The following is a 16489-nucleotide window of genomic DNA, read 5'->3' as shown; positions in this document are numbered from 1 at the left end:
ACATAGTGGCATGGGAGCTTCTTAAGGCTCGTTATGAAAACAAAAAGCTAGCGGTGAAGCGACATATTGATGCTTTGTTTTTGATACCGGTAATGAAGAAGGATTCGTACGAGTCGCTCATTCACATTTTAGATAGTTTCGAGAGAAGCGTCAACATAACGAAGCAGCTTGGTGTGGCAACAGAGGGTTGGAGTGTGCTTCTGGCGCACATGCTACATTCTCGGCTTGATTCGGCTACTCAAATGCATTGGGAGGCTCACCATCGCAGTACTGACGTTCCAGAATACTATGAACTTCTAACGTTCTTGAAGTTTGTTGCCTGGGCATATTATGAAGAACTGTACATCTAGTGTATGCCGAGTTTGCAACAAAAAACATCACACTATGTTGCACAAACCAGTACAAACCAGTAATTCAGCTGAAGCATCTCCTAATGACCGGGAGATAGTGACGCAACCGGATCCACCTGCGGATCAGAACGTGGTCACATACTGTGGCAATGCTTTGCTGACAAATTCGATAGAAACACCATCTACTATCCTATTACCCACAGCTTTGGTGAAAATAGAGTTACCAGACGGATCGTTGCATTGGGCACGAGCTCTTTTAGATGGAGGATCGCAGATTAATCTTGTAACTGAGCGTTTGTGTCAGCGATTGCAGGTCATTAAAAAGAGAGAGAACCATCCAATTGGCGGAGTTGGACAAAGCAAGCATGTATCATCGCACTCGACACAGCTTACCATAAAATCTCATTGCACTAGCTTCAAGGCAAATTGGAAATTTCATGTAATGCGTTACATTACTTGGAATTTACCTGCAGAGAAAGTGAACAAAACACGTTACTGCATTCCCAACACTTGTACTCTAGCAGATCCCAAATTCTATGAACCATCATCCATCGATTTATTGATCGGCAGAGAGATGATGAGCTGATGCTAGAAGGTATTCTTAAACTGGTACCCGAGAAAGTAATGCTACAGAACACCGAGTTAGGCTGGATCGTTTCTGGCAGGGTTGAGCTCGAACGTCGTCCTACATCCTCTATAGTAAATCTGGTATGTACTAATCAAGACCTAGAAAATCAACTAACTAAATTTTGGGAAATCGAATCTTGTTATACAAATAGCACCATGTCTATTGAAGAAACATCATGTGAGAAGGTTTTCTCTGAAACAACCACGCGTGATGATCAAGGAAGGTTTATTGTAACGCTTCCTACGAAAAAGGATATCGTTCCACAACTCGGAAACTCGTTTGAAATCGCCAAACGTAGATTGAACTCGCTAAATCGTCGTCTTGCATCAAACAAAGACCTTAAGGCTGCTTATATAGCCTTTTTGGAGGAATATGTTCAATTGGGACATATGGAAGAAATCACGGAACAACATACGAACATTGACACACCCATTTATTACTTACCGCATCACTGTATTTTACGCCCTGACAGTTTAACTACAAAGCTTAGAGTCGTGTTCGATGCGTCTTGTGCTACCGACTCCAGCCTCTCGTTGAATGATGCGTTAATGGTGGGTCCAGTTGTTCAGGATGATTTGGTCGCAATTATGATTCGTTTTCGTCTGCCCAAATTTGCAATCGTAGCGGACATCGAAAAGATGTACCGACAAGTATGGATTAAAAAAGAGGATCGCTCGTTACAAAGAATCCTTTGGCAGAATTGTCCCGAAGATAAGCTTCGAATATATGAGCTAAAAACAATTACGTATGGCACTGCATCTGCTCCTTACTTAGCAACCAAATGTTTGCAAATGCTTTCCGTTCATGGAACTTCTACTCATCCGGAAGCCTCTAGAGTACTGGCAAATGAATTTTATATGGACGACTTGCTTACCGGAGTAGAAACTCAAACAGAAGGAGAAGAATTATGCCATCAACTAACTGACTTGTTGTCGAGTGCTGGTTTTACTTTGAGAAAATGGGCGTCTAACTCTTCCCAAATTCTGCAAAGTATTCCCGTAGACCAACGCGATACTTCTGGATTGTGCAGCCTTGACATAAATAGTTCCATTAAGACATTGGGTCTTAAATGGATCCCAGCGACCGATGAGTTGGAATTCTGCGTACCGATTTGGACAGAAGATGAACAAATAACAAAGCGGATCGCCTTATCAGATGCATCGCGTCTATACGATCCATTGGGACTCATAGGTCCAACAATAATGATAGCCAAATGCTTTATGCAAAATCTTTGGGCACAACAAAAGGCATGGGAAAGCCGCTAGAAAAAGAATTGCATAAACAATGGAATCAGTTTCGCCAACAGCTCTCAATTGTGAAAGACATGCGTATCCCACGTAGAGTGGTAGGAAGTACCCATCGCATCGAAATCCATGGGTTTAGTGATGCGTCTATGAAGGCTTATGGAGCCTGTTTATATATGAAATCGGTCTCTGAGGATGGAAAAGTTTCTGTTAACCTTTTGTGCTCTAAATCCAGAGTTGCTCCACTCGCAAATAGCAAACGACAGAAGAACGTCACTTTACCTCGGCTGGAATTATCTGCAGCTTTATTGTTATGCCATCTCTGGCAAAAGGTTAAAGATAGTCTTAAACACGAGTATTCGTGTTTCTACTGGGTGGATTCGACCATCGTGCTTCACTGGATAAACAGTAGCCCGTCACGCTGGAAGCCATTTGTTGCTAATCGGGTGTCTGAAATCCAGCATCTGACGGAACCTAGACATTGGAATCATGTTCCTGGGGATCAAAATCCAGCTGATATCATCTCTAGAGGAATGATGCCGAGTCAATTGCAAGAATCATGCCTATGGTGGCATGGACCAGAGTGGTTAAGCCAACCATCCAATACTTGGAAGCTACATCATCCAATACTCGATTGCCCACCCTCTGAGTTTGAAGAACGGAAGACTGTTCTGATCATTAACAAACAGTCTAATATTCATCATCCAATATTTAGCTTAAAATCGACATTCTCCGGACTCGTTAGACTGATGGCATATATGCAACGGTTTAGCTACAACTGTAAACCTGTTAATAGAAACAATCGTCGTCAAGGCTACCTTCAAACATCTGAACTACATGCAGCAAGAGAGAATTTGGTACGCATTGCACAGAACGAATCTTTTGCTGATGATATTCGTTCTCTCGAAACTGCTGGAGAAGTCAAAACATCGTCATCTTTAAGATCATTGACACCAATGCTTGTTAACGGTGTACTACGCATTGGGGGACGTCTTCGAAATGCTCCTGTTGCTTACGATCGGAAACACCCAATGATACTGCCCTACAAACATCCATTGACACGTCTTGTCATGGATTTCTATCATCTTAAAACCTTACATGCTGGACAACAACTGTTGATTGCTTCTGTTCGAGAGAAATACTGGCCTTTACGCGTTCGAAACCTTGCTCGGCAAGTAGTACACGAGTGTATCCAGTGCTTCCGTTGTAAACCATCGACAATGGAACAGATAATGGGAGATTTACCCGCAGAACGAGTTACTCCAACTTTTCCGTTCCTGAACACTGGTGTCGATTTCTGTGGACCGCTGTTTTATCGTTCGGCGTCCAGGAAATCTGCTCCGGTGAAGTGCTACGTTGCAGTATTTGTGTGCCTGGCCACGAAGGCTATCCATCTAGAATTGGTAGCTGATTTGTCGTCGGATGCGTTCATATCAACACTGAAACGATTTGTCGCTCGTCGGGGAAAACCATCTCTTCTTCAGTGTGATAACGCTAAAAATTTTCGTGGAGCGGAACGAAAATTGAAAGTGTTTCATCAACAACTGCAGCAACAACAATTTCAACAATCAATTTCGTCGTATTGCGGTCCAGAAGGTATAGAGTTTCGTTTTATCCCTCCTAGGTCTCCCCACTTTGGTGGAATCTGGGAGGCCGCCGTCAAGTCTTTTAAGCATCATTTTAGAGCTACTATTGGAACTTCGATCTTGCGTCGAGACGACTTAGAGACGATCATCGCCCAGGTGGAAAGCTGCTTGAATTCGCGTCCTTTGACCCCCATCAGCACTGAACCCGAGGATTTGGAGGTGCTTACTCCAGGACATTTCCTGATCCATCGTCCTCTGGTTGCTGTTCCTGAACCTTCATACGAGGAAGTGCCATCTAATCGCCTGGATAGATATCAACAGAATCAGGAATTCGTGAGACGCATTTGGAACCGATGGAGTACAGACTACCTGTCTGGCTTGCAGCCCCGCACGAAGTGGACGAAACAACGGGACAACATTCATATCGGAACTCTTGTGTTGATGAAGGAAGACAACTTGCCACCGTTGAAATGGAGTTATGGACGAGTAACTCAAATCTACCGAGGAGACGACGGCAACATCCGCGTGGTCACGGTGAAGACAAAGGACGGCGAATACAAACGAGCAATTACGAAGATCTGCGTTTTGCCCATCCATTCCAACACGGAATAAGTGGTGGAAATTTCAATTTCCACGGGGGCCGGCTATGTTAAGAATGCTTGGTATCATGGCCGCTGACAGCCACCGAGTGACGCAACCTGCGCGCTGACAGATTACCGCGTTTTTGAACTGTCAAACCACAAGCCGAAGCGTTGTGTGAGTGTGTGTTCGCTAGGAGATCGAGAACAGAGCACATGCAGAAAGTTGATCGCAAATAAAACATCGTAAAAAACCCACAGAACAGTGCCGCATTAGAGTTGGAATCATTTCGCTTATTTCAATTAACAGTAACAATAAGTCACTTGCAACTTGCACAGAACGGTTCTGCACTTGCAATAAGTCACTCAAGAGCCATTAATGAGGCCCGCGATGACTGGGTAAACGATAAATTAAATAGCTTTCTTTTCTTACTAATGAATGAAAAATTATTTTTTTACTTCTGAAAGATGAAAATCAAGATTCAATAAAAGAAAGCTGCAGAAATTTGATATATTTTGTTAGTATTTTCTTATTAAAACGAGATTTCAACTTCCACCCATTCTAAAGGTAGCATCAAAATGGCCCTCAACAACGTTAATTGTGAAGCAATGCAGTAGAGCCCGCTTTGCTGCAGCGATTATCGCCCAACACCGAATAGCCATCGAACGCACTTTCTACTGGACCGATTCACGGTATGTGATATGCTGGATGCGGTCTGATCATCGCCGATTTAGTCAGTTCGTTGCCTTCCCAGTAGGCGAACTCCTGGAGACGACTTCTGTGCATGAGTGGCGCTGGCTATCAACAAAGTTAAACGTAGCTGATGATGGAACTAAGTGGCAGAAGGTACCAACTGCAGATCCCGATAGTCGCTGGTTCCGCGAACCGGACTTCTTGTGGAAGCCTGAGTGTGAGTGGCCAGTTCCCGAACAATATCCCACCGACACGAAGGAAGAGTTACGGCTACACATGATGCATCATTTTGACTGGGCGGGAGAATGTTGCTGGGCGAAGCGCGGACGCTAGCGCGAACTGAAAAGTTTGGAGACCCTGATCTATGGTAAAAGTAAGGCTCAGCTCTCTACGTTACGCGTAATGCCTGTTTATCGCAAACCCAAGTAGCATTTTTTAACGCCTGTTTTAACCGCCGTGGATTAGCAAATTGATAAATAATCATGTCTTAATTTTGATTATTTTATATGATAATTAGAAAAGCAACAATTCATTGATGATTCATGAGTATAAAAAAGTAAGAATATAGTTATTACGCTATTATTTTTAACAGCAATCAAAGTTGTAACAACTTTAAGAATAAAAAAAATAGATATAAAAATAGAAAAAAATAAATATAAAAAAGGGTTGGTAATAAAACTGAATGTTTATATTTTTACCCAGCTATCGGTAAAATAGGATATTGAATGTAAAACAGAATTTATTAATCTCATTAATTGCTTTAAAAAGGAATCTTGGACCTAAACTAATTTTTAATCAAAATGGCCGTAAACATAAAATGTATTGGTAATAATTATATTTCATATATTTTATTAAGTTTATATATATTTTTAATATTTTATATTTTCTACTCATAGGAAATGTTACTCTAATTGAAAGCTTCAAGGGTGTTAACGAACTTTCAGACTATTTTTCATAAACCTTAGTGCAACAATGAAAAATATTAAACCTGTTTATTAATTGCAATTAAAAAAAATAATCTCATAGATATCGATTCATCTGAAAGTAATTACCTTTTTCTATCGTAATTTAAAATATTTTTATTTCAATAATGTTCACTGATCGGTCACAAAACTCATGGTGTCATTATCATGACGCCGAGCGACCGGAACTCCTTTTGAATGGGTAAGGCTCGGTAGGTTCATGTCCTTTGGTCGAGTGCATTCCGTGCATTTGTCGCGCCACTGCGGTAGACCCGGTAGCAACAAAGTCAAGACAAACGCCTTCCCCGGGTGTGGACTGCTGTACAAGCCACTCCGCACGGCTCAGCATATCTGTGTAATCTACAACATGTGAAAGGAAAATCTTAGAGTCACATAAAGTTATGCTTTATGTAATTTGGTTTAAGCTTTCCTATGCACGGCCACGGCCAACTGTCTTGCGTCCGCTACTTGGAATTAGAGTTCTGGGCGTTGCACAGCAAACCCTCCAACGTGAGCTAGCGATTCCGGAGTCATTTTTACATTGCAGCGTTTGAACTCATTGCGCTTTTTTGGTTTGATTTGTGAAAATTCAAATGCATCGCCGCAATGTGTGTTAACGGTTTTTTAAGCGCCACAGTAGCTCATGAGCATTAACCACACGCGAGAAAGAGATAGCGCTATGGAGGGAATAAGCGCGGACGACGGCTGACAGCAATTGGCCGTCTGGCGCACCAACACATCTAAACAGCGCGCTCAGGCGAGGAGTAGGTAAGCGGAGCCAGGGACGGGTAGCTTGAAACGCTGCTCGACAAATTTGCCGTAGGAAGGAAAAAGAAGGCCTGAGAAAATGCGCAAAAGGCAATGATTTCTTCCGTTGCTTTGCCCAGGGGGTACAAATCGCAAAAAAGTATTTTTGTTAGGTCGTAAATCGCGGCGAAAACCGCCTTTTGCGGATAGGCAAATTTTACTGAAGTCCAGCGCAAGAAACCGACCCAAATTTGCGCAAAATTTGCGTTGATTTTTCCCCTGTTCCTGCACAGAAACCAGTTCGATTTTGCGCAGCGGGGAGGGAAACAGAAGACATGAGAAAACACACGAAGGCAATGAACTCTTCCGTCGCTTTGCCCAGCGGGAATGATTCGTTCCGTTGTTTTGCCCAGCGAGACTTTGAAAATATTTGAAATTGTCGGTTGGGATGCGGAGGGGTTGGGTTGGGATCTATGTTAAAATTTTCTGTGGCGAAAATTTGGATAGTGTCATCTATCGGATAATATGATTTTGTACATACAGTGTAGCGCCATCTATGTTCAGTTTTTTAGTTAAGCTGTATGAGTATAGCGCCACCTGTTGGAAATTATCGATAACATAAGTTTTGCTATTGTCCGAGGGTCTGCTCAATGGAGCTACAGAGCTGTTTATAATACAGTGACACTCAAAAAGCGAACAGCTCATCCATTGATGCACCCATGAGGAACGCGTTCATCCTCGCGTAAATGACTTATGGTGCAGGGTAGCTTTTATATCCTTTGGCCGCTGCCAGTTACACCGAAAAATCCACAGTAACGAAAACAATGACAAACGAAAAATAACGCTGGTTATTTGTAAACAAGCATGTTTGTTTTGTTTCCTTTAATTTTGATGATAATTTTTGTATAACAAAAGTGATATTTTTTGTTTAATTGCACTGTGGTTTGCACTGCAGAAGCAAACTAGCAGTAATTTCGTTAGGATTTCGCTGCACCGATGGGTTACAATGCGTTATATCTCATTTTGCATTTTCTCTCGTTAAGGTCATTTTTAAACCTTGCGTGAAAGTGAAATTTTGCTTGTTTTTTTTGTTGCTATATTTCATCAAATATTTTTCAGAATATGGCTTATCGTACACCAAAACAATTCAATTCTTCAACTATTGAGACTATACAACATGCTTAATTAATTAATTTAAATAATAATTAAATAATGCATTTCCGATGACCGTTATTTTTTATAGTCTTGATAGTTGGGGAATTGAATATCCTTTCTTTTGGGAATTGAATACCAAAAGCCATATTCTGATAGAAATGCATTGAAATATTGCAGAAAAACCAAAAAAATCACGTCCAATTTCACTATGGTTCTAACGCGGGCTTTATGGTGGTTTTCGGTGTGTCTGGTCTAAGAAATAATTTGTGTTGATGAAAGTTGGCTAGAAACATGGTTGAACTAGGTGGAGTCTATTGGCAACTAGATAATTGGAAAGTTAACCCATTGTTCGATACATGTTGTTATAAATGCAACTTAAGACAGTTTTTATGTTGATTTTAAATGAATCGATAGCTCCGCTCTTGAATTGTTGACGACAGCCCTAAATTGAGGTCGACTTCTGTCCTACATAAACGGATAGAAGTCGAGTCAGTATAAATATTATATTAAATTATATATTGTATTATATAAAAATAATCGAATAAAAAACATAAACAAATAATAAAACCTCAAGTCAAGTCAGCAGTAGGGTAAAAATTAGCATTTTAAGCTCAATAAACCGACATTCAATCACACGAATTCAAACTAGGCGTTTGTCTGTTCCCGGCTAAGTCGGACGGTAAGCCTCCGGTCTCAGCCTTCCCAACGGATTCAGATCCGTTGAGGAAACTTTATGAATAATTCTTGGGTTCGAGTAAGATGGGATATAGCAAACACAATTAAATGCATTTTTTAAATAATTGAATTACAAAATGAAATATCAGGTGTACAATAAAAAAACGATGTTGATCAAGTCATTGTTTTTATTTTTTATTGAATTTTCGTTATTGTTTTATAACAGTAAATATCAATTAGTGCCAAATATGATCATTACACTTTTCACAATTTCGAAGATTTTCAATATGGTTCTTTTAGCCGGGTGCTTAATTTGGTTTTAATGTTCATTTTAGTATTCCCTCTTTGCAAGTTTCTTTATACAGTTTTCGTTCGGGAGAGCTTTACTTACTTAGGACTATCCTTTCGGCTGCTTGATGGAGCGAATGTTGGCTTTGGTGTTTGACAAATCTTCTTGTCCAACTCCTGTACCTTGCTACGCGACTTTTTGCAGTCTGTTCGATGCCTGTCTTTTCAATAATTGTACTCAAATTGAATAGAGTAATATGAATTTCGTTTTGTCACCTATGGTTTATATAGGATTCGTCAAAACAAAGTCTTATAGTTGATAACTAAACTGAATAGTAGAGTTACGGAAAGTATAAGAATCGAGCCATCATACTAAAAGTAATAGTATCTGCTGTGTACTCGCACTGGCCATTCCTTACTTTACAGACGTTCGAACCATACCAAATGCATGAAAGTGGTGTACCACTGTTCTTACAAACTGCAAGTGTGTTTTGCGGTGCAAATAATATTGTTTAATTCTAGTTTGAATTTGTCAGTGTTTTAATTTACAAATGCTATCAAATAATGCAACCGTTCGGTATGATTTTGTTTATCAATTTCACATCTTTCACAACTCACACATTTTCGTTTCTTGTAGACAATTTAGGTTTTTGGTTGTTTTGTTTTATATTTACGATTCTTACGTTTTGCAATCATAATTTTCGTCTAAACAACGTTAAGTTGATGTTATTTTCCTAGAGAGATTTGGTTTTATCTTTTACTGCCACTACATTGCTAAGATTTTTTTTGTGTTATAAAGAGAATAATTATACACGAAAACGCCAGTTCGTACTTTCTACATCCAAATATTTTTTTTTTGTTGTTTTGGGACATCTCAAAATTTACCGGAGCTAAATGTCTTGCTCGTTTACGTTTTTCATAGGTATTTACACAATTGCTAGATTTGTAAGATACTCGACAGAAATGAACTGCAATACACAACTCTTAAGAAACAAATGAACAATAATAATGAACAGAAGATAGAACAATACTTATCACATTGTATGCTTGAGAGAAAATAACAAGATACATCATCATTTTTAATTTACCATGTTGGTTGTACATAGACATATTGACATAAATATTGTTTTTTTTCTGCTGTTTTGGTTTTTGTTGTTGTTCGTGGTAAATTGAATCGCGAAAGAGTACCTCGTGATTCAATTAATATCTACCCAGGTTGCTGGTTGCTATGCCTTAAATGTAAATGTACTGTGGTAAAAATAGAGCACTGGTTGAAAGCCCGCAAACAACGTCATGGCATATCAACATCATTTTGTGTACTACTTGTAAAGATCAGAGCGTCAGTTAGTTTGGAAATTGATTTTCTAATTTCCTGTCCAACCACCACCCCGCCAATTACGTGTTCGTTGACGTGCTATACTTGTATTGTTGCACTAAAATGGTTTGCCAAACATTAGTTTATGTATATGAAATTCATTAAATTACCCTGTTTCTTATTCATTTGTTGTTGCATAAAACGGTTGCTGCCTGGTTTCTACAGCATATTCGCGTTTATGTTTCTACTCCAATGCGAGTGTGCGTGAACTCCGGGCGTGTGCTTTAATGATGAGAATAACATGGATTTGGGTATTGCAACACATGCAAAAGGAAACAATATATTAATCCATCACTCTAATGGTAGACTTAAATAATAAATACTAGGCATGTTTGATTCTCGGATTGTCTATGGTATAATGGTAGATAACAGAATAGAATAAATCAAATGCAATTGAATGCTTTCGGCAGCAAAATCAAAAACTAGTATAATAAGCAGCTATTTGGTAGTAATAGTATGATTCACGTTATCGTTGTGGCACTGTGTGGGAAGAATAGAATAGAAAAAAAAAAACAACTAACATACAATACTACACACTTCATAATCAGGCACACACGTACAGACACGCACGCACATGCTCGCATTAGTGATGCTAGGTTCGAGTTCCTGATTTGTACATATGGTTTACATAATATTTTATCCTGTTCATGTTTTGTATCGTTTCACAGATTCACACTTTGCTGTGTTATGGTTGGTACACCCGACACGATCTTTTTTTATAAGCTTTTATCGTCGTTTTCGATCATCGTTTTGTTATGAACACCAAGGAATCTAATTATCCTCATCGTCATTCTTCGTATACTATTTACTACAAGAATGACATTTTAAAACACAAGTGATAAATAAAATGTTTGATTAGCCCGAACATACTGTATTTTTAGTAGTATATGCTATAAATTTTACCATTCCGTTTACCATTTAGTTATTCTTAAGGGTTATGCACCCTTCACGCTTATAAACTTTATAATTCCTTATGTATACTTCCGTACATTTCCCTTACATTGTGGCTTTGTATTGAAGCCATGTTGTTTTGTATTGGTTTGACATTTGTACATTTATTTTTTTACAATGATTCGAAATGATTCTTTCTGTGTAGTGTTCAAAATTTCTAGCTCTATCGTTTCTACCGTACCATTTTGACACCTTTTTGAAGCTGTAGTTCGTATTCCTGTGTGAGTGAAATCGAGTCAAATTGAAAAAAGGTCATCCCGGTTTTGTCAACTACTTGCGCAATTCAGTAATAAGCAGCTACCTTCGAATAATACATCAGATGGCGATTCGCGTCAATACTATGTTATGCAAAAAAAGAAAACACTTTGTCGACTGCTTTTATCATATACATTTAACATAACGCATTTGGCCGAGTCATACAACGCTTAACTCCGCCTTGCAGTCTCGGATGGTTTTACATTCCCAGTAGTGCTGTTCCATGTACATAATCCTGCAACCTTACATTTGACTTTGGTTGTATAGAGTTCAGGTTGTAGAGTCATTCTCTTGTTTGGATTGATCTTTCACGATGCATTGTATGTCTTTGACAGTGCCAGTAACAATGATCATGATTTGTTTGTTTGTGTCTATTGCTTCTTGTAATATAGCATGTACGTTTTGCTCTGTAAAATACTCTCTGCTATCTGTCTAGCTTGTTACGTACTGTGACCTGTTGTGTGTGTGTGTGTGTTGTATAAAAATAGTTGTAAAAAAATGTGTTCTTCTCGTAGACGACCGATTTGGCTCGATTGATCTGGTAGTGTGTAAAAAGGCAATGTAAAAATTAGTTTGTTTAACTTAGCTATGGATATTGTAACTGTTTCTAACAGTGTTGGTACTATCTTGTAAATAATAAAAAATGTATCAATTCCAGCCGACGCCCTCGACCTGCACTGTCGAAAGAATTAATTTGACGCTTTTGCAATAGCTTCCATGGGAGGCAAGCAAGGAACTGATTTCATGGCTTGCCCCGAGGGAAGTGTTATGTGTATTTTGCTGATATTAGTTGTTTTTTTTTTTAAATTCATAAGTTATTTTGCGTACTTTCGTATTAAGTCCTCCATACGCGTAAGCGAGGGCGCCCACTGAGAGGAATCAGAGTTTTCTTCGTTGACTTATTTGGTAATATTGTTCAACAAATAACTGTTGTCAGTTTTATTGTATATATGTATATTGATTGAGGAACTATTGGTTTTGGTTGCTTGCAGTTATATCAGCTGACTATTTGCTTTGTGTTCTGTATATCTATTGCATGCTAGTTTGTCAGGTTAACTGAATCACATACGCCAGTATGCTTTCAATATTGCACGAAGAAATTGAAATAAAAGCATAACTATTTAACCATTCATCGATAGTAACTCTGTCACTTATGAGTTCAAATGTGTACGAACGCACAAAAGTGCGAATCGACTGTTAATTGGTTGCTTTCAGGTAACCTAAAAAATAACTTTTGCTTAGTACATTTGTTACCTTGGAACTTGTATGTGTGTCCATTGCTGCACTTCAATATAATGCGTGCATGATACTTTCTTATTGCACGTACAAACGTAACTGCGCCTCTTCTTCGTGGAGCTTGTATATGTAACCTGGTTATTTTATCAATTGAAACAGTTTAAATTCTCTTAATGTGTTATAATGCTTTGTGGGTGTGTGTGTGTGAATTAAATATGGTTTGCTTTGTGTTAACTGAAAACAATGAATCCTGCACGGTAAAATAAATTAATAAAATAATGAAGAAAATAACACAAAATCTAACTCATACAATCTGAAACTTATATGTAACACGGTGAGGCACGGCCCGGATGTCTATTTGTAAGCACCGAAGGCTCCTATAAGGCCGAACGCTGGGTATAGGTCGGCGTGATCGCGTAGGGCCATTACGCCAAAGAAGAATAACTAATAATGTGTGATGTTTTTCAGTCTTATTCCATGCCGATGCATTTGATTCGGCTTTTCATAGGTGTGAAGATTCGGATAAGATGTTTCATTTCTTGTGTGCTAGTACATCCTGCATACTGAAACGGTAAGAAAACTGATGGATCTAGAAAAATGGATGAAAAACAAAAAAGAGTTTAAATCATACTACCAAACAAACAAATCATACTGAAAACCATGAAAAATAAAACAAAAACAAACAATTGAACGAAATGAAAAGGATTCACTATTTTAATAATATCTGATTTATTAATACTGTATTGTTCATCTGGTTTGCTTAGCCCTTCTTTGAAGTTACGCATTGTTTCGATGTATTTACTCTCGATTGCTTTCGTCTACTGGATATAACATAAAATTAAATAATATTAAAGATCGTTATAACTTAATAGGAATCAGAAATAAATCAGGAAGCAATGTTTTTCTATTTTGCATCACGTATTTGCAACAAAACAATATAGAATCAAAACAGGAATCAATAAACGTATGTAGATACAAAAATACACCCCGGAAAATAAGGTATTGTACCAAATAAATTGCATTCATAATTGCGTCCGACCTTTCATAACTTAATCACTTAACTAGTAGCTTGATGTATAAATAATAAAAATATGAATAATTTTTTAATCTGCTTCCACATTAGCATAAAATATAAATGAGAGCATCACAACATATGCATGACAGCGATGCTGCCTGGGCTGGTGTTGCGTTGTTGCCATTATGCATAACTTATGTGCGATTTCTGCTCGTTATCGTAGTATGGTTGGTTCTATTGTTTCTTTGATTAAAACTTACTCAAAACTTAAGATTACTGTTCAGGAAGCACGTATTTTCTCTATTTGATGTACAACAACCTCATTGCGATAACACAGCAGTCGTTGCACTGTCCTATGTGTTTGTTCTGGGATTTTACTGTTGCACCATTTGACACGTGGTTTAAAAAAGTAACGATCTATCCCCGCCTGTCTATCTTCACCACTAAAATGCTTTACAAAAAATAAAATTGGATAATGGTGTTTTTGAAATGTAGCATCGTTGTCTCAACAGAATGTCTCAATTGTTATTGTTATCGAATAAATTATCTTGCGGATGTGGATGATCTTGCGACAGAATGGAGTACACAGCTAAATTAACAATATTCAAATAGCCAGAACACGCTGTACAGATTGAACTAAAATACTGCTATAAAAATAAACCAGACGTAAGTCTTCCAACAAATAAATTGTACGTGTAGTTTATGTTTTATGTTTACAAAAAAACTTATATGCTGTTCGTCCCATCATCTTTGCACCCCCTTACGTTTCATTGCAAATGACCAGTCTTAGATTTTAGCCGACTACGTAGGCATTATGTTCAGTTACATCGTTCAGATATTGCCACGTAAATCGCACCCGAATACACACGGATATTGCAGTAACTTTTGTTTTGCAGTTGCACTAAATAAGACAACCAATTTTACTAATTAAATCCAAACGATATTGCTTGCACTGAACATAGACCAACCAGAGCTACTTGAAGCGATGCCATTTTGCCGTGCATCTTAAGCATGCATGCATGGTGGACTGTTATCAAAAATCATCCTATTTCTTTGTAAGCACACATGACTCGTCATCTCAGCATATTTTAAAGTACATTGCTGCTCGATTGTTTGATTTTGCAAACGTATTCCTTCTCTATGGACTATCACTCCGTAAATGATAATACAAAATACAACATTGCGCGCGCACGAGGGTATGTTTTTTCCGATTTGCAGAAGCAATAGATGAAACATAAATACAGTTAATTTAGCTAAGGTGACAACAACTATCCTTCGTGTTGGATGCAACGGCTAGCCTGTTTTCCATTCCACCAAGCCTTGTGAGATCAGGGGCTCATTAGACGTGGGTTTGCGAGTGGAGTGAGCTAACGAATCTTAAATATTAGTCCTGCCCATTCTGCTGGTATATCTCCCGGCGACTGTCCGCCAGCTGCTCCGATGAAGGTCGATTTAGGGCTAGCGGTTGAGGAAAATCATCGTCCAGCGATTGTTTCGACCGGTCACTTTTACAATCCTCATCGACGGACATCGGCAGCGTGTGTGCTGGGTGTCGTTCTGGTGGCAGAAGGTTCAGCATGCTCAGCGGAAGCCCTGGAAATCCGCCCGGGAAATCCGGATAGAAGCCACCGGGGAAAGGGTTAAACAATGGATTTGGGCTGGACAAGAGATCAGGCTCGGATGATGCCGATCGTGGCCCTCCACCACCATTTCCGCCGTGCCCCCCACCGTTGGGGCCATTGTTGCCTTCCCGTCCTGCCCCGCTGCCTGAATGGTGACTGTGACGCAGGTCGGAATCTTTGCTTTCCTTGTTTTTGTCCTTGTTGCTATTACTAACACCCATCTGGAGTAATTCAATCGGTGGCCCACTGATGCAGTCTTTTCGAAGCTGTTCCAACTTCAAGCTTTTGCCGTACTTGCCCCTCACGTACATAAGCAGAGAATTGTAAGGAATGCCAAAGATACGCGACGCCTGACTCGTAGTCATTTTCTTGTTCCACACATGTTGCAGTGCTTCGGTGAGCTCTGCGTTAGTCCAAGATCGGGGTGGTCCACCTCGGGGTGCGGAGTGTTGTCCCTTTGGTCGATTCACTAAAAGTAGATACGAAAAAAACGAACATAATTAATAATAAGTTTAAACCGCACTATCGTTTGCCAAGTGGCTATGTCAATTGTAAAAACACTACACGAAGAGAAAAGTAAGTACAATGAAAGTAGTAGGAATCATCTTCAAACGGATGTGATGGTCAGCTCCAATTGCTCTATATTTTTGTACAGTGTGACTGTGGTGATCACTTGTTTACAATGAAGTGACTTGGAAAACGTGACTAAAGGGAGGAGCTTCCCAGCAAAACGGCTTCTACCCTTGAAAGTCTGTGTAGTGCCGATATAGTTTGTTTGATGTGTGTAAAATTTGGGCTGTGAGCCGTCTCTGACACATTGGAGGCAGTAATCCATTTGTCCAATTACAGGAACAAGTATCGGTCAATTAATTATCATGGAGCGCAGCCCAGCCTTCTGACGTATTGCGGTTCCCTCGGTCGACAGGAGCGTCCTCTGCAGTATCATTATCTATATGTTCGATAGCCGGTAACCTTTTTCTCCCAGCATGTGTGCATCAACCAAAGTGAATCAGCTCAATGTTGAAGATTCGTGTCGCAGGGCTAGCAACACGTTCGTGTCGATGAAATGATCGTCTTCCAAATCTGTTGGCCGCGCCGCTGATAGTTAGCATTCTTGCAATACCTGCA

The 16489-nt window shown here is 39.3% G+C and overlaps 1 protein-coding gene across 2 annotated transcripts in view; it reads right to left on the bottom strand.

Annotated features, from left to right (window-relative positions):
• Positions 1 to 10967: 10967 nt before the first annotated feature.
• Positions 10968 to 16489, bottom strand: part of LOC120902393 (protein jim lovell) — a 30680-nt gene continuing 25158 nt past the window's right edge. For both annotated transcript variants that reach the window (XM_040311104.1, XM_040311105.1), the window contains exon 5: positions 10968 to 15830. In XM_040311104.1, coding sequence (XP_040167038.1) covers positions 15124 to 15830 — 707 coding nt within the window. In that variant the 3' untranslated portion in view covers positions 10968 to 15123. The remainder of the gene's footprint in view (positions 15831 to 16489) is intronic.

Source organism: Anopheles arabiensis, chromosome 3 (genome assembly GCF_016920715.1).
Source record: "Anopheles arabiensis isolate DONGOLA chromosome 3, AaraD3, whole genome shotgun sequence".
NCBI lineage: Eukaryota > Metazoa > Arthropoda > Insecta > Diptera > Culicidae > Anopheles > Anopheles arabiensis.
The sequence above is the reverse complement of the archived record's forward strand: the minus strand, read 5'-3'. Positions and strand labels throughout refer to the sequence as shown.